The sequence below is a fragment of the Larus michahellis genome, chromosome 14 (assembly GCF_964199755.1).
Source record: "Larus michahellis chromosome 14, bLarMic1.1, whole genome shotgun sequence".
Lineage (NCBI taxonomy): Eukaryota > Metazoa > Chordata > Aves > Charadriiformes > Laridae > Larus > Larus michahellis.
The window spans coordinates 2,970,417-2,988,728 of record NC_133909.1 but is presented as its reverse complement, the minus strand read 5'-3'; the positions used below and the strand labels follow the sequence as shown (position 1 = coordinate 2,988,728).

At 56.6% G+C, this 18,312-nt stretch overlaps 1 protein-coding gene across 4 annotated transcripts in view; it reads left to right on the top strand.

Annotated features, from left to right (window-relative positions):
- Positions 1–18,312, top strand: part of PIK3R5 (phosphoinositide-3-kinase regulatory subunit 5) — a 67,879-nt gene that overhangs the window by 41,519 nt on the left and 8,048 nt on the right. For 3 of the 4 annotated variants that reach the window (XM_074607816.1, XM_074607814.1, XM_074607815.1), the window contains exons 3-14: positions 4,401–4,501; positions 6,583–6,651; positions 7,444–7,582; positions 10,096–10,165; positions 12,240–12,414; positions 12,993–13,146; positions 13,696–13,779; positions 14,979–15,735; positions 15,834–15,987; positions 16,172–16,297; positions 16,536–16,661; positions 17,469–17,562. In XM_074607816.1, coding sequence (XP_074463917.1) covers positions 4,401–4,501; positions 6,583–6,651; positions 7,444–7,582; positions 10,096–10,165; positions 12,240–12,414; positions 12,993–13,146; positions 13,696–13,779; positions 14,979–15,735; positions 15,834–15,987; positions 16,172–16,297; positions 16,536–16,661; positions 17,469–17,562 — 2,049 coding nt within the window. The remainder of the gene's footprint in view (positions 1–4,400; positions 4,502–6,582; positions 6,652–7,443; positions 7,583–10,095; positions 10,166–12,239; positions 12,415–12,992; positions 13,147–13,695; positions 13,780–14,978; positions 15,736–15,833; positions 15,988–16,171; positions 16,298–16,535; positions 16,662–17,468; positions 17,563–18,312) is intronic. The other variant, XM_074607818.1, reaches the window with a different exon arrangement.

The following is an 18,312-nucleotide window of genomic DNA, read 5'->3' as shown; positions in this document are numbered from 1 at the left end:
AAGAGCGGCTGCAAATCAAACTTTCGGGACTGGGTGTCTCACCTGGCTGCAGCCTTTCCCCGGCCTGGGAATGAACCAAGTGCTGCTCTGCAGTTCATAAAAGTCGCCGGCTGCTACCGCAGCACCCAGCTGTGTCCCCAGCGGATGCAGGACATCTGCAGAGGGACGGAGAGTGTGCGTGCAGGTGGGTGGCTCCTTCCTGCTTTTAATGTCACCATGGGCTGTGATCATGAGGAGCATCACCCTCTGTGCCCAAATAACCTTTTTAGGCTGGATACATGGGATGATATGGCTTCAGGGACTAATTTTGCTTCCAGTGGTTGGTAAATGGATGCTTGTGACCTGGCCTGTGTGTGGAGAGAAGGGAATTCCCACCCAGGTCTGGATCTCCTCTCCTGACTGATGCCCGGTAGTCTTTGTTTATTGTGTCCAGGATTTCCAAGCTGCGTTTTGTGCTCGAGACTATTTTTGGCAAGGACGCAGCTGGTTTGGTGTGTTTTGGTTAATGCTGCTCTGCCAGATTTCGGATCCCAGCCCCTGGCAACCTGCTGCCTCCCAGCGCTGCTTGGCTTCATCCCAGGGGAATCCCCGTGCCTTGAGTTAAACAGAAATTCTGCTTGTAGCGATGCTATTCGGATATACTTGGCTGTGTCCTTGTGCTTCAGCTCACAGTTCCTGTTAGAAGACCCCAAAATGGGTCTAAATGATATTTGTAAGACACTTCTCTTGAGCCCTGCCCTTGTCTCTGCTTGTCCCTTGCCCCTTCACAGCGGCCTTGCCCCAGCGCCTCCCCCTCTGCCCATTCAGCACAGAGTAGAATCCTAGAACATGTTGGGTAGGAAGGGACCTCTCAAGGCCATCTAGTCCAACCCCCTGCAGTCAGCAGGGACATCTTCAACTGGATCAGGTTGCTCAGAGCCTCATCCAGCCTGGCCTTGAAGGTCTCCAGGGATGGGGCCTCCACCCCCTCTCTGGGCAACCTGGGCCAGTGTCTCACCACCCTCAGTGCAAAGAACTTCTGCCTAATGTCTCATCTAAACCTGCCCTGCTCTAGTTTAAACCATTGCCCCTCGTCCTGTCGCTACATGCCCTTGCAAACAGCCCCTCCCCAGCTTTCCTGTAGGCCCCCTTCAGGGACTGGAAGGGGCTCGAAGGTCTCCCCGGAGCCTTCTCTTCTCCAGGCTGAATAAGGCAGCCAGCCGCTGCTGCCGCAGTTCCCTCCTCCCTCGCTAGAAGTGAGAGGAAGGAAAGAGCCTGCGTCTCGCTGGGCTCTTGCTGGGCTATTTGTATTTGTGGTTACGCTGGCGCAGGAAGTGGTGTTCTCCTCGCCCGGCGATGCTCCGCGATGGAGCTCAGCTCTGCTGCTTTCCCGGATCCTGCTCCCCGCGGCCAGGCTTCCCCCTGGGTGGGGACGGGCTCTCTTGGGTGAGATAATCATAGAATCGTTTTGGTTGGAAAGAGACCTTTAAGATCATTGAGTCCAGCCATCAACCTAACACTGCCAACTCCACCACTAAACCATGTCCCTCAGCACCACGTCTGCTCAGCTTTTAAATACCTCCACAGAATCCCAGACTGGCCGGGGTTGGCAGGGACCTCTGGAGATCACCCAGTCCAACCCCCTGCCAGAGCAGGGTCACCCACAGCAGGTGGCACAGGAACGCCTCCAGGCGGGTTTGGGATGTCTCCAGAGACGGAGACTCCACCACCTCTCGGGGCAGCCTGTGCCAGGGCTCTGCCACCCTCACAGCAAAGAAGTTCCTCCTCGTGTTGAGGTGGAACTCCCTATGGTCAAGTTTGTGCCCGTTACCCCTTGTCCTGGGATGGTGATTCCATCACTTCCCTGGGCAGCCTGTTCCAATGCTTAATAACCCTTTCAGTGTAACAATTTTTCTGAATATCCATCCTAAATCTCCCCTGGTGCAACTTGAGGCCATTTCCACTTGTCCTGTCACCTGTTCCTTGGGAGAGGTGTATGGGAGAAGTTCTTGGGAGAAGTAATCCTCCCGGCTGATGCAGGTCGGGTTGTTTCAAGGCACCATGTGAGCCCAGCTGCTTCTTGTCGAGGTCAGCAAAGCTCCCGGCAGCTCTGACCACTTCTGCTGGGCTTTCTTGACTATCTCACAGGTGCTGGGGCTTTCCCTGGAGGATGTGGTGCCCTGGGACAATATTGATTTATTTGAGCAGTTTGCCGGAGTCATCCTGGGCAGAGCCATGGCTTTGACCACGTTGGATGGGGCTTTGAGCAACCTGATCTGGTGGGAGGTGTCCCTGCCAAGGGCAGGAGGTGGAACTGGATGATATTTAAGGTCCCTTCCAACCCGAACCATTCTGTGATTCCATGGTGTAGGAAAGTGGCTCGAAGGAAGTCTGGAGCATCGCTGAATTAGCGGGTCGCTGTGGCTATGCCCTCGCTGACAAGATACCACAATCTAAGGTTGTGCTCTGGGTGTCCGCAAACCCAGCGAGATGCTGGCAGTACCAGAGGCAAATTAAGAATTGCAGCTGTCGTTAACAGCGAGTGCATCTGAGCTCCTTGGAAGCTTTCCAGCAGGATCTTTCTCGGCTGGCAAATGTTGATTCATTGAAAGTAAAAAGTTGCATGGCACCAGGGCGGGGGGGGCTTTCCTACGAGGGAATGCTCCTGCCCTGGTAATTCACATCCAAGCTAGGCATAAAGCCACAGAAATAGCGTGTGTCTTGGTGAGCAAACGCCTGTCCATGGCGGGGGGGGGTGGACAAGTGAAGGCTGTTTTTGCAACCTTAGCACCAGTTTTGCTTGTCTTGGCCTCACCCTTCTCCCTGCTGGGCCACAGCAGACCTCTCCCCTGGTTTAAATTCATCTTGTTTAACACCTAGAAGGTGTGTAAAGGTGTTTTTCTGGCATTTACGTGTTGGTACGTTTGATGGATTTGTAGCTTCTGCAGCTTGGGAATAACATTTGAGGGACAGACAGTGTCTGTCCTGTAGACGTGTGATGAATTCTGCTGTCTCTTGCCAGCTCACGGCATTGTTTCTTCCTCGTTAGCTCCAACGCGACAGCCAACACACGTGGGCTGGTGTTTTTTATGTTTCTGTGCCACTTAATAGACCGGGTGAGTAAAGAGTGGCTGGATTTATATTTATTTTTCCTCTCTGATCATTAGCCCCCGCTTCCCTGCAGTGAGAGACGCTCTCCTTCTCTTGGTTTTCCTTTTGGACTGAGCTTGGAAGAGCCCCGATGCCGGCACCCCCGGCACTGTGCCGTGGGCTGTGACCGGGCTGTGCGTGATGTCTGCCCTGTGTCCACTCCTGGGGGAAAAGTCCATGGCGATGGGGGAGACGCAAACACGGACCCTTGTCAATATTGGCTAGGCTGTTCGCTTGAAATTTCCCCATAACTTTTCTCCATGGGGCTGTGGGCAGTGCCTGGCAGGGAGGAGGAGGAGGAGGTGGTGCTGCTGCTCCCTTGGTCTGCAGGTCCCGAGCCGGAGAGCACCGCCTCCTCCCCTGGGATGCGGGGCTGGGATGAATGGAGGCGCCCGGCAGCCTTCGCGCAGAGCGTTTCCTCTGCGACCATCTGGGAGGTGGCCCTGACCGCCAAGAAAAGCGACGGCTTCGGGAAACACCTTGGGCCATTGTCACCGGTCGGGTCCCAGCAGCGAGAGGCAGATGTCTGGGGATGGAGGACGGGGGGGTTTTCAATCAACCGGCGTGAAGGACCCTCCATCCCTTTGCACGGCAATTCTCCTCTCTCCATATCTGGGTCATCTCCTGGTGGGGTTTTAATACATTTAGTGAAAATTTGAAGGTGCTAAGAGGTGGAATAAATGCTGGGCAGGCTTAACAACGATGCTGACGCGAGGTCTGACTGTCACCACGCTGATGTGATGGGGAAGCTGGTCGGTGGGTTGCAGCATCTCCCCTCCCACGGTGCAGCTGGAGGATGTTGGACGTGTGCCTGGCGGGAGCTGAATTTTGCAGCAATTGAAGGAGTTTATGGTTGGGATGGAGCATCTGGGGCATTTGGGCCCGGGGGTGGCAGGGCTCGGGGGGGGGTGTACTGGTGGGGTTTCTGTGCTGGGGCAGAATGAAGGTGGGCATCCACCCATGCCACGCACATCCCTCCGGCCTCGGCAGCATGCACGAGGCGGCGCAGGCGCGTCAGCTCTCCAGCCTCCCGGGGAAGACCGCGCTGGGCTGCGTGAGCACGAAGGCGCTCGGGTACGAAGCGATGCTGCCGAGATAAGCACCATTCGGCGAGATTAGATCTGTCCAGAATGAGGGCACAAGGTTTTCTTTCCTCTGCCGTGATCTGACGCAGGTGGCGAACGCCTTCGCCCCGACCCCTTCCCGTTGTTCGTCCCTCCCGTGGTCTCGGAGGGGGCCGTGAGTGATGGCGGCTCTGTCTTCCCCCGCAGCCGGGCTGTGCCTGAACTGCTGGAGCCTGCAGGAGCTGGTGAGCCGAGACGCCGGCAACTACCTCATCCTGGTGGAGAAGATCCTCGGCAAAGCCAAAGAGGTGAGTCGGGGGCTGCCGGGGGGTGGGAGGGGGCTGCGGTGCTTTGAGGTGGTATCAGCTCTGGGACTTGCCCCAAGTGGGGTTTTGCAGAGCTTGGTGGGTGATTTTGGGTTGTGGTAAGGTATTGCTGGAGCACTGGAGCTTGGACACGGGAGATGCTGGGTTCACAGGTCCGAAATGCTGGTGGAACAGCCCTGTGTGTCCTTCCGGCACACAGGAAGAGCAAGGGAAAAGCCCAGCTCCAATACCTGCTCTTCGGGCAGCACCGCAGATCCGCGGGGAAGGGGTTTGATTTCCTGAAGCGCTGCTTGGCGCCGTGCGGCAGCAGCCCAGGTGTCATGGTTTGAGGCCCCACAACAATTTATTGTTGTTTAGGCCATTATTCTCTCACCTGATGACCCCTCCCCAACCAGGAAGGGGAATTGGGAAAAAACAAGGAAACCCGAGGGTTGAAATATAAACAGATTTAATAGGATAAGACTAAATAATTAACACTAATAACACTAAAGAACCAATACTGATCACAATATCAATATTAAACACACAAGGACTATTCCCAGCCCATTCCATCACAGGAGGCCCTGCACTCCCCGCAGGGACAGCCGATGTGGGACCCGGCGAGCGCTGCGGCTGCGGGAGGAAGGGAAGGGCTCAGGGCTCTGGCACCGGGGCAAGGAGTGCTCAGGACGGCAGCCAGCAAGGGAGGGAGAGAACTCCTCAGCAAACTGTAATTTATATTGAACGTGACGTTCGTGGTACGAAATAATCCTGTTGGCAGCTTGGGGCAAGTGCCGGGGTCTCGCTCCTCCTCATCCCTGTGCACTGAGACCTGAAACTCGCACACCAGAGCTGGCTATAAAGTAAATATTTCACAAATTCAGACACTAGAGTCTGCTAAAAGTGCAGTTTTCCCAGGCGTTAGAAGAGAAATTAGTCCTGTGTCACTCAAACCAGGACACAGGGTTGTAGGGCTGCACGGATGGGGCCGGCCTTCCCCAGACCTTCCCAGCTTACGCCTGGGGAGCTGCTAGTCCAAATCAGAGCAAACTGAAGGTTTCCTGTTGTTTTTGGTGGAAACTTTGCCACGGCTCTGGCGGGCTTCCTGCCGGGCCAGGAGCGGAGCTGGGGCGCTGGGGACCACGCAGGGTTCTCAGGGCGTAGCATCCCAACGGGCGACTGTTGGGATAAGCACAATGGGGAGGCGAAACGGCCGTGGGACCGATGGTACCGTCCCGCCGCGGTTCTGTCATGTGCTGGAGAAGCTCGAGGCATCGTCGGTCGAGCAAAGATGACTGGGGCTGTGGCCGGGAGCACCTCGGAGGAATCCCTTGATGTGGCAGGAAACAGTGATGTGTTTCCTAAACCCCCAGCGCTGGGATTCATGTGATGGGGTAAATGCTGCCTTTCATTTTTTTGGGAAAGGCTGTCTAGCTGTGGAGCAGATACCAGTTAAGATTAGTACGATTCGGTTTAATCCATTTTTTTTTTAATTTTTTTTTTTAATGGCTGGAATTGATCTAGTCGCAGATAGCATTTTATTACATTAGGGTTTGCATAAGGGTTTATTGCCCTTCGTGCCGTGCTGATGAACAAGGGGGAGACAGTGTCTGCGAGCATATCCTTGGGCCGTCGCTGTGTCCCTCGGTGAAATAATTCTGCTGGCTCTTCAATGACAGAGGCTGGGACAAAATTCCGTGGTTTGTAGTGTGCTGCTGAGGTTCGCAGCCGCTTGCAGGGGCTGGGCTGCCTGCTTTGAGACAGTTTCATGGCATTTCATGCAACCCTGCACAGATCAGGAGCATCGGAGGGCTGGGAGCTTGGCCAAATCCGGCTTCTCGAGGGTAAAGGCAGAGCCACAGTCTGTGCTGACCTGCCTGTCCCAGCGGCGGGGGTTACTGGGGCTTTAGGGGTTATTTTCCCCTGGAGACAAGGGAATCTGCTGGGGATGGTGATGTGATGGTGTGGGTTGGGTGCTCGGCTGCGCTGTTGGGGAGTCTCCCGGTACCTCCAAGGATGTTTTTGGGTAACACTCATGGCGAGCAGCGCGGCTCATCCTTCTGCCCTCGGGCTGTTCCCTACAGGTGCAGGAGAAGTGCGACTACGACCTCGTCCCGCCCCTGGCTCTGCTCTTCTACTATGCGGTCCTGTATGTAAGTCCCAAGCTGCTGCACGTACCTTGATCCCGGCCCGTGGGGAGGCGTGGGGTCCAGGGCCCCACGGAGCCACGTGGGACAGTTCACCGAAATCGGGGTGGCTTTTGTCTGAAACATCATGCTCCGCTGTGAGCGATTCATCTCAAAAAAAAAAAAAAAAAAAAAAAGATCCTGTACGAATCTACAGGGATCAAGACCAGGCAATCATTGCACAAGCTGAGAGCCGAAAAAAAATGAGCTTCAGTGGTTTTAAGCTTTTTATTTAAAGCTGGGCTAATGAGAAAGGGAGACGGACAATATCTCTGTGTGGAGAAGGCAAATTTTTTTTTTCATCACATTTTTTTATACTTCTGCAAAATATATAGGCAACACTAATGAAAAGGAGTGGAGCCTTCACAGGAAATACTTTTTTTATTATTATTATTAGCACAATGCATCATTATCCTAAGGAAATCATTGCTGCCAGATCTTGCAAAAGCACAGGCTGTAATGCGATTCATCTGTATGGCTCTGTGGTTGTTAAAAAGAAATTTATATATAGGCTTTGGCACGTGAGCCGCAGCCGGGAGGTTGGGGAGGTGCAGAGCGGATGAAGCTTTCCCGGAGCTGTGCCCAGTGGGGATCCCTTGACCCTTCCCTGGGAGAGGACGGGGTGTCACGGGGTTAACCTCAGCTCCGATCTGCTTCTCCTCCTCCCGCTTCCAGCCTAAATCCTCCAGTTTTTACGCAGCGCTCAAGGCCCGTGTCCTCGCTCCCTTTCTAACTGTGTCCCCCCGGCCCCCCCCGCAGGCTCCCCACTTCCCACCAGGCTCCGACCTGCTCCTGAAAGCCGCCAGCGTGTACCACAGCTTCCTCACCTGGCCCGTGCCCTACTGCGACATCTTCCGCGAGCTGCTCACCTTCATCAGCGACGAGCTCAAGGCCCCTGGTGAGCGCTGCCCCCCTGCCGCGGGCTCTGCTTCCCCAAAAACTGACCACCCCGCACTTGTTCCCGAGACTCTCCTGGTGTTGCTGTCTCATACCCCGCTTGCTTCGTGAATCCCCTGGGCGCCGTGTCCACATTTACCTTGTGCAACCCGAACCTCAGCATTTCCAGGAGGCGAGGACCTACGCCCTCCGTCCTCTGGATGATTTTCCCTGGTGGCCCAGCACAGGGTGAGACCAGATTCCTTTGGAGGAGCAGGGCAGGGTTGTGTTTTTGGTGGCCGCTTTGCGTGCAAGGTGGTGGGAGCATCGCCGGGACTCTCACTCAGCTCTGGACCAGCGTGAATTAGCAAAACGTGTAACTATTTCCTGGCCGCCTTTCAGTCTGGTGGGTCTTTTCCATGGCAAAGCACGTGCTGGCTGCTCCCGCCCGGCCCTGGGCTTTGTTGGAGGTGCTCGGTTTGAGATGCTCGGTGGGGTGGTAACAGTGGGTCCATTCATTGGCGTGAAGGTGGCTGGAGCCTTCGAGCCTGCCCTTGCGTGGAGATTTCCATAGGGCTGAGGGACTCCCCGGCTCTTTCTTTACAGCCGAGACACTACCTTGTGATACGGCTTTGGGCACATCCATCGGCAGCAGCAGCGCTCCTCTTAATTAAGGACTCCTCGTAGATGTCCTGTTGTTCCCAGTGGAGCAGCTCTTCCAATTATTTCTAAAAGGCCGTTTCTCCTAATCTCCCCGTCTTTTGGTGGCTTATGGAGAGCAGTTATCACACAGAGTGGATTTTGGCCCTTGTTTAATCCTACGCAGGGCCATCGCAGCAAGGCCGGCTCCGAGCAGGACTGGGGAGGCCTTGGAGATGGGCTGCGGCTGAGGCTGGGGGGGCTTCCCCACATCCTTGAACCAGGCGCCGGCTTTGGAGAGCCCTGACCGGGATGTGAAATACGGGGTCTCCATCACGGCAGCAATGTCTTGCGGAGATGGGAGCCTGTAGGAGCAGATGGGATGAAAGATGCTTTCAAAGGAACAAAAAGATTAAAAGAAAAAAAAAACCAAACCCAAAGCCCTCTGTGGTGTTGGCACTGGGCTGGCTGATTTACCCCCAGATAAATGGCCATGGCCACCAGGCAAGCTCTGGCTGGGCTCTTGCGCTGCATCCAGCCCCCCAGCGCCGAGCTGCAGGGCCAGCACGGATGTGGGGATGCTCATCCCATGCTGCTGCGGCCCTGGACTTCCCCAGCTCCTTCCCGGTCAGTTATTGCTGTGACGCCGATCAGGCCGTGTCTTGCAGACCACCGGGAAAGCCCCGGTGCTGTGGTGGTGGGGGGTCTGCTACATCCTGCTCCCGTGCCATCACCGCCATCACCAGTCCTGGAGGCTGTGTGAGGGGGCCACTTTGGTCCGAAAGCTTTTCCCTTCCTACAAGTATATGAGATTCCCTCACCCCCGCCAAAAGATGCCGTGTGGGAGATGTTGGCCTGCTGGGGCTGGGGAGCCCGGTGCTGCCCCTCACCACGGCCTTTCCCCCCGACTGGAGCTAAGAACACCAAAAACGTGTCCTCTGCTGGTAAGCTGGCCAGGACCTTATATGCCTGTTGCCCGGCCTTCGTGACCTGCCACGAGGCTGAAGCAAAAGCTTTTTATTGAGTTGAGGGTAAATATTAACTGAGAACCAGCTGCTGTCAATATTTGCCGAGAATGCAATAGCTTTTATCTGCAAACCGGGGCTGATGCCTCTGCAAGAGGGGCGGACGCTCAGGGGGCCTGTGTGGATCAACATGAGCTTCTCGTGGGTGCTGGGTCCCCCCCGTGGGTGCTGCCGAGCAGCAGCTGGGGTTGGGACGTGGCTGCCCACAGTGATAAGGGTGCTGGGTCTTGCTAAGGGTGCTGGGTCTTGTTGACACCCTAATTTCTTTCCCAAGGTGTACCCCAGTCTGGCTGGTTGGGGGTGACACAGGCTTTGCTGTTGCCGCCCAGTCCAGGTCCATCCGATGTCACCTGGTTGGGGTTCCCGATGGCACCCTGGGGACAGTCCCAGGGAGGCATCCAGGGACGTGGGCTGCCCACGCCAGCCTTTCTTCTGCTGGGGCCAGTCTGGGCTCCATCTCTGCGGGAGGGAAGGTGGCAGTGACCTGCTGTCCATAAGTGAGATCCAGGGCCTGGGGAGCTAATGCAAGTGGCAGAAGCTGCTAAATATCATCCACGCAATTCACACCCCACATCAGCAGTGGGGCGGAAGGGATTGGGGTTGGAGCAGCTCTCCCATCCCCTCCTTTGGTTGCTTTTCCATTGCTCTGGGCTTTTACCCTTTACATGCCATGACTCCCTTGCTCCTGCGTTGGTCCCCTGACACGGTGGCTGTGCCTTGTCCCCATGAGGACTCTTGGTGCTGCCATGCCTGCTCCGGGCAGCGGCTCAGCCGGCTCAGCACTGCATTAGGAGACAAAGTCACCGCGTTCCTGGGGCAGAGCGGTCTGCGGTGGTGCCGTGTCTCATGTCCTCTGCTCTTTCTCCCCCAGGGATCTCCTTCCAGCGGCTGGTGAGGACAGAGCAGGGGCTGCCCGTGAAGAACTACCAGAGCTCCACTGTGTAAGTGTGGCGGTGGGCGCTGCTGGTGCCGCTCTGTAGCATCCCCACAGTCTCACGCTGCTCCGTGAGCACGCTGCGAGCAGCGTCTCAAAGGTGTAGCGGTGCGTGCCGGGGAGGAGAGCTGGAGAGCTGGGCTGAGCTGTGGGAAGGGAGGAGGAAAGTGGCGTCAGGGTCTGTGGGCTCCCCGTGTCGGTCCCCCTGCTCACTGCAGGGCTGCGGATCTGGGTGAAAACAGCCAGGGAAGGCAAAGTCTCCTCCACAGGGAGCGGCTGAACTCGGGGCACGTTGGAGAACAGCCAGGAGACGCTTTGTTTGGGAGCCACCACCCCAAAGGGGGTCAGAAGCGAGTCCGTCCCAGGGCAACAAGTTAAGGAAAGCCTTGCAGCTGTGAGCGCAGGCAGACTTTGCCCCTTAATCGAGGGCTGAACCTTTACCTCCTGCCAGGGCACCTCGTTTGTAAATAGGAAAATGAGCCCAGGTGGTGCTGTGGGCCCTTCCTGGCTGCAGTGCCAGCCCCAGGGACAGTCCTTCATGCACAGCCACTTCCACAAAGGAGGGCTGTCCTGCTGTTTTGACCTCTCCGCCCGTGCCGTGCAGCTCTGGAACTTCACCCGTACCCCACCCGGCTGCACCGGCGCTGCTGTGTTGCTTTCCCAGTACAGCTCTGCTGCTCTACAGGCTTATACTGGTGCAAGTGCAACCGCTTACAGCAGGATGGCTATATTTGCATAAAAAGCCCTGAAAACCTGGCACGAAGCTGTACACAAGCTGAACCTTGAGCTTATTGAAAGCTTGTGCCCGTTGCTGGGCTTTCTAGACCCAAGCACACCAGAGCACATCCTTAATTCAGAGCCATCTTTGCTCAGAGGTGGACTGTTCTCCTCCATAAACATACTCTCTGGGATCCAGGTCTGGGAATTCAAAGCCTGTGGATAGTCATAGAATGAGAGAATACCAGGTTGGAAGGGACCTCAAGGATCATCTGGTCCAACCTTTCTTGGCAAAAGCACGACCTAGACAAGATGGCCCAACACCCTGCCCAGCCGAATCTTAAAGGTGCCCACTGATGGGGTCATGTTGTGGTCCAGAGCAAAAATGCAGCTGAAGGATGTGGCTCTTCTCCTTAAAGCCGAGAAGTGATGCTGTGACCTGCGTCTTGCAGGGGGAGGATGTTTTGGGGACCGCTCTCATCTTCTACCCTCTGCTTCATCGTGTGCGCTGGTTGTCCAGTTAGGACAACTGGCTGCTGGACTGGAGCCCCGTCTGGGGTAGACTGAGCAATTATTGGGCCGGTGGTAATGCAGGTGTGGCAGGAGAGATGGTGCCGAGGAGCAGGATGGAGCATCCTCAGCCGTTACGTGCTCCCTGCCTGCGGCTGGCACTGCAGCGTGGGTCTGGCCCCAGACGCTCCGGCTGGGACTAACGTGAGAGGACACTGCCATCTAGCGTGAATGTCATAGAGTTTTAGAATGGCTTGGGTTGGAAGGGACCTTAAAGATCATCGTTCCACCCCCCTGCCCTGGGCAGGGACACCTCCCACCAGCCCAGGTTGCTCCAAGCCCCGTCCAACCTGGCCTTGAACCCCTCCAGGGATGGGGCAGCCACAGCTTCTCTGGGCAACCTGGGCCAGGGGCTCACCACCCTCACAACAAAGAATTTCTTCCTGAGATCTCATCTAAATCTCCCCTCTTCCAGTTTAAAACTGTTCCCCCTCGTCCCGTGGCTCCCCTCCCTGATCCAGAGTCCCTCCCCAGCTTTCCTGGAGCCCCTTTAGGGACTGGAAGGGGCTCCAAGGTCTCCCCGGAGCCTTCTCTTCTCCAGGCTGAACCCCCCCAGCTCTCTCAGCCTGTCCCCACAGCAGAGGGGCTCCAGCCCTTGGATCATCTCCGGGGTCTCCTCTGGCCCCGCTCCAACAGCTCCGTGTCCTTCTGCTGTTGGTGGCCCCGGAGCTGGAGGCAGCACTGCAGGGGGGTCTCCCCAGAGCCAAGTAGGGGGGTAATTTGTCCAAGAGTTTCATGTGCCACCGGCATCCGAGCCCGGCTGCCCAGCCTAACTGCCGTCCCCTTATCCTCAGGACGGTGCTGCTGCTCAACCGCTCTGAGGTGCAGAGCGAGTTCCTCTCCATTGCCGAAAAGCTGAGCGCCAGCGAGCACCCGCAGCACGCCACGCTCGTCCTGCTCCTCGAGCACCTCTACCAGGCCAACTTTGGCACCCGCTGCGACCTGGGCAGCCTGCACCACCTCCTGAAGGTAGGCTCAGAGAGCTTCCCCTTCGGTGATGCCATGATGGTGTTGGGAGCAGTTTCATGCAGGTGGCTGGTGGATTTCCTGACCAAAATAGTATTTGATTGACAAAAGACCATAAGTTTTCGTAACACTTCTTGTAGGAAAAATACACATCTTCCCCTTCTCTTCTGGACCTGGGGTCCACAATTCTGTGTTGTGAAGTGTGGCGAGGGAATAACTTGCCTTTTACCCTTTTACTCCTTTCCCCATTCTTACGTGGAGAGAGGAAGAGCACCTCAATTTAAAATGCAGCAAAAGTTTTTCTTTAACCGGAGAAACATTTTGCTTTGGTGTCTGTGGCGGGGGGGAGACTTCTGAAGAAAACCCCTTAGGTGTGTTCAAATGATTTTTTTTTTTTTGTTTTTTTTTTTTGTCTCCTCCATTTTGCAGAAGTCTTGGAGGGACTTGAAGGGGAGGGGGTTGGAGGTAGAGGAGGGAGAGAGATTTGCCCAGTGGTGTAGTTAATGACCTTCCCCAAAGAGCTGTGCTTTGCCTCTGCGGAGGGACCCCCTCCATCTCTCATCTTGGCTCTGCTCCCCCAGTCCAAGACTCTGGAAGAGCTCTCGGAGATCTACGCCAGCGCCGCTGACGCGCAGGAGGTTGCGGCCGCCAGCAGCGACCCTCTCCTGGCCCGGGAGCGGCTGCAGTCCGTGCTGCGGGACATCGCCGGGGCCGCCTCCTTTCCTGCCATCGTGGGTGAGGAACCCCCCCCGGCCCCTCTTTCCTCCGGGTTTTTCTGCCAGCTCAGCCCCAGCGGTGGCGAGGAGCTCCCTTGCGCTGCGGCGGGTGCTGGGAGCCAGCCCTTTGAAGTACAGGACCCTCTTTTGCAAAGTTGCGACCTAGCGCAGCAACCACTACAACAGGGGAAAAAAAACAAAAAAACCACCAACCCAGGTCCCGTTTCATAACTACATGACGAGCCAGAAATTGCTTCTCATCTTTCATTAAAACAGAAGCAACAACACAAAAATTGTTCCTCCAGCCTTTGTGGGTGAGATGCAAACATTGAATCAGAAACCGATGGCAGCTGTGGTGTCTGATGGCTAATAGTGGTGTGGAATGTCCTCTCATCCCAGTTGCGTGAGACTTCACGGGGGTAACAACAGCAGCGTCAGTGCTCTGCGTGCCCTGGGCTGCCCAAAACAAGTGCACGGGGTGGGTGGCATCTCCCACCAGCCAGGAGAGCTGTCAGCACCGCCATCGGGTTTCCCTGCAAACTAACTCCTCTCCCTCCTCTCGTCCCAGGTGAGGCTCAGCCCCGCAAGCTCCACACCATCCCCATCCCTGCCGCTCGCTGCTACACTTACAGCTGGGACCAGGATAACTTTGGTAAGCGGAGGGGGTCCCCCGTCCCTCCCAGTGAGACCGCAGCCTCTGCTCCCCCTTGCAGGGGCGGCTGAGCAGCGTTTCCACTCCGCCGGCACCGCCACATGCGGCCGGGCGTGCGACACAAACTGTGGCCGCAGCCTGAAAGAGCTGGTAACAAATTGGTGGTGATGGGAGAGGTAACGTAGTGGGTACCAGTGTCCCCTGGACAGGAGGGGACATGGGCATCAACTCATGACGCGGGCATGACACCTGCTGCGATGCCAAGCAAAGCCCTCATCCGAGTGGTGGGCGCGAGAGGCTGGTGGCCCCAAAATACATGTTGCCAAGAGACAAATCATGCAGGGCTTCACCTCCTGGGCAAAGTTTCGCCTTGCATTAAGCTAGGAGAGGTTTGTCGCACCCGAGTCCCTGGGGACGTTGGTAGGACGGAGACCTTGTTTGATAGAAAGCTCCTCTGCAAGGAGTAAACCTTGCTCGTGCCCTGGAAATAATTGTTGCTGGGAAAGCCTGACAGCACTGAGATGTCAGGGCCTTGTGGTGTTGAGACCCCTCAGACGTTGCAGCTCTTTCCCCCCGCCCCCAGCAGGGATGGCCGAGCAGCGGGTGCCTTTGCCGTGCTCTCGGCCCGGCCACAGCAGTTTTGCAGGGGAAGTGGCGGCTTCTCCTTCTGCTGAGCTGGTCTCTTCAGCTTCCCCATTCCTGGAAGACTTTTTCTGTTCCCGTGAAGGTTTAGTGTTTGCTGCTTGCTGGCCTCAGCAAGCTCTGGACCAGAGCTCTGCCTTGGGCTTTGCAGCGAGTCCAGCTTTGCTGCAAGGCCACCCATAGTGGGGTGATTTGGGGGTCAATTAGCCAAATACCTTGCTTTCCTCCTGCCCTTCAGTTAAACCTGAATCGGACGTGACCACATTGTGAAATCTGTGTAGGAAGGAAGCAAAACCCCAACTGGTGTTTGCCTTTCGCGAACCCAAACAGAGTGTGACCTCAAGGAGAGAAGCACGTTTTGTTTAGCGTTGCATCTGAGCGCCTTATGGGAATCTAAAAACGTTCCGTAGGAGGTTTTCAGCTCCTTGCTTGAAACCGTGCGGGATCAAAGGGAGCGCTGGCCACGCTGTAGTAGTGTCGTTGGCTGCAGGCATCACATTTCCAGTGGTTACGCTGGAGCCCGTGCCAGACACGATTTCCCTCTGGTTGCCTTTCAGATATCCTCAATGATGTCCTCAGCAAAGAGTGCAGCGTTGTCGAGCCCATGGCCTCGGAGAACGAGGAGGAGGATGAAGAGGAGGAGGAGGAGGTGGAAACCGATGGCTGTTCCCCTGAGCGGGACTCGCTGCTTTCCCCCATCTGCACTATTTCCAAAGACTCTGTGTACTCAACGCTGTCGGAGGAGGGTTCCAAGCCCTCGCGAGTGTCCCTCTTCACCACCTCCAAGGACTCCATCTCGGAGCTGACGGTGGTCTCCAGAAAGTCCCTGAAGTCGTTCGTCTCCAGCCTGAAGGACTGCATGGACAGCGGGTACGCGGAGGACAGCGACGAGAGCTCCCTGGACATGGTGGGGAGGCCGGAGCTGAAGGTAGAGAAGACCCACCACAAATACAGACAAACGCTGACCAACAAGATCTACAAACTCTTCAAGAGCAAAAGCCAGCTGGTCTTGAGGAGGGACCTGAAGGACTGCCCAGACACAGGCTCGCTCCCACTGCCCCTGCGCCGGGCCGAGAGCCTGTGCACCCCCCAGGCAAAGCACCGCATCCCGGCGCGCTCCCGGCGCGCTCACTCGCTGCCGCAGCACGTCCTGAGCCAGCGGCTGCCGGCCCCGCTGGCCCCACGGCACCTCAGCCTCCACCGACGGCCCTTCCTCAGCTACGACGAGGACGCCAAGGTGTCCACGCTGCGTGTCGTGGTCTTCGGCTCCGACCGCATCTCGGGGAAAGTGGCCCGAGCCTACAGCAACCTCAGGTGAGCTGGCGGTGTGGGGGGACCCGGCTGCAGGTACCTGGCCCTGCTGGACGCGCCGGAGGGCTTGGCTTACCCAGCCCTCTCCTACCTTCTCCTAGGCTCAAGGAGAGCACCTGCCCCTCACTGACAAGGTACTTCAAGCTGCAGTTTTTCTACGTCCCCGTGAAGAGGAGCTGCTTGGCTCCATCAACCCCACTGATGCATCCCTCCCCGTCCCTGGGGGACCCGCAGCTCCGGGCCTCGGCACAGGCGGTAGGTGTCCTGCTCACTGTGGGGCTCACGGTGCCACCAGTGCTCTCCTTGGCCCCGAGAGTGGTGTGCGAGGAGGCTGGCAGGGCAGGCTGAGGGCAGCATTGGTGTTGCTTCCACCAGACCCAAGCGTGGGGCGAGGAGCCTGAGGGGGGCCTTGGTGTGACTCCTGTGTGTCCGGTTTCAGGATCCCACCTTGGCTGGGATGGAGAGCAGCACCAACGACATCTCCCACTACATTGGCATGTTGGACCCATGGTACGAGCGCAACGTTCTTGGGCTGATGAACCTGCCCATGGACGTCCTGTGTCAGGTATGTGTATGCCAGCTGGTAGGGCTTGGCGTTCTCCTTCCCCGAGGTACAGGGCAGCTGAGCAGAGAGCTTCTGCTTAGCCCTGAGCCACCACAATCCTGTACAGCAGGCTGTGCTACATGGACATGGAGCTGGGTGGTCAGTAGGAGGGTTTCTGTCACTGGCAGTGTGGGAAGGGCAGTTCTTGGCACCGGGCTGTGGGTACCCATCAGGCTTATGACTTCTTCTCTCGCCGCAGTCTGCCAAGCCGGAGGCTGAGCCCCAGGAGAACTCCCAGGAGCAGCTGCCCATCCTGGCCGACATGATCCTCTACTACTGCCGCTTTGCCACGCGCCCCGTCCTGCTGCAGCTCTACCAGACAGAGGTAGGTGAAGGAGCCCAGCCCCATCTCGGTGAGGGAGAAAGGGGGGTATTTCTGCCTGTGCCACCAACTCAGGACCTGCCTGTGAAGCGGATGGGGGTATGGCACAGCCTCCACGTGCTGGTGGGGCAGACCTCCGTCCCCTTTTATTCCTCAGGTGCCTGTGGTGCTCCTGGCTCCAGGACTGAGAGCACGCGGGTCCTGCCCAGACAATCCTTAAGTCACACGAGCAGTTTTCCATCCAAATACCATTTCCCGTGACACAAAGTGGCTCCTGTCAGTGCTGACAGGTTATTCGCGTCACTGGAAATCCCTCCAGTGCTCTGCTTTCCAAACCAAGCCCCTCCGCGAAGCCTGTTTTCCACATCCCGCTGTGTGCACGAGGCAGACGTGGTGGGGAAGGTTGAACGCACGGCTGCAATCACCGCTTTGGTGCGGTGGCACGGGACCGGCTGCAGTGGGGCTGTGGCGAGCAAGAGTCACTGCTGTTTGTGGGATTTGTGTCGCCCAAAGCGATGCTCAGACATTAGGCTCATCATGGCTTTTCTTTCCAGCGGGTTGGGGAGTTTTCTTTAAACAAAAATTAGGTTTTGGGGTTGTTTTGCTTGCTGGCGGTCTGTTAAAATAGTCAGAAGTACAGCTAAAGGCTGGCGTCACTCAAGGCAGCGAGCAAAAGGGGTAGTTTGAAAATATAAGAGGATTTTCCCAAACCGAGCGGTTTCCTGTAGAAAGGAGGAGAGGGGTGAACGTCACCTGGCGCGGGCTGGGTCTCCTCACCCCACCGCGTCTCCTCTCTTCTCGCCCTGGCAGCTCACCTTCATCGGGGGAGAAAAGCTGACCGAAGTCTTCATCCACTCCCTCGAGCTGGGCCACTCGGCGGCCACGCGGGCCATCAAAGCCTCAGGTCCGTAGCTGCGTCTGCGCCCGCAGCCCTGGGGGGCGGGGGTCTGCAAACCGCGGGGCTGGGAGAGAACTGGGAAGAGGGGCTGGAGGGAGCGTGGGCTGGAAGGAAGAGGCAGCTGAGCCCAGGCTGCATTGTGAGCGAAGTTCCAGACAATCTTTTCACAAATTTGGAAATGAGGCGTCGCGACCGTCGCGTTCCCCTTCAGGAGCGAAGCTGCGGCAGCGCCTTGTTGTTTTTAACTGCTGTTAACTCTAAGACGTATTTGCAATAAAACAGCTTCAAGCCCATTTCCTTCCTCTCATCAGCACCTGGCCAAGCGCAGCTTTTCATCTTTTCTTTTCGCCGCTTTCTGTTGTTTGTGCTTTGTCCAGGAGCGTCATTTGTAAAAAAAACCCAAAAAACGCCTTCCATTTTCTTGAGTTTACCGGGCAAAGCAAGGTTCGTGCATGTGCTTGTAGCCTTCCTGCAGGGGACATCCATGAGCTTTTACACTAGGAATTTATAAAATGAGTAGAGACAAGAAGCAACGGCAGAAGCATCTTTCGGCAGCGTGCTCTCTGGCTCTCCTGGGCACCGACACGCTGCCTGGCGCGGCGCAGCTGGCAGAGACATCTCATGGCCAACCAACACTACTGCATTTAAACACGTCTCTTCGTTATTTTTTGATTTTTTTTTTTTTTTTTTGACCAAGTGCTTTTCTGTGACCTCGCCTTGTCTTTCTAAACAGAGCTCATAAAACATCCTCCATAC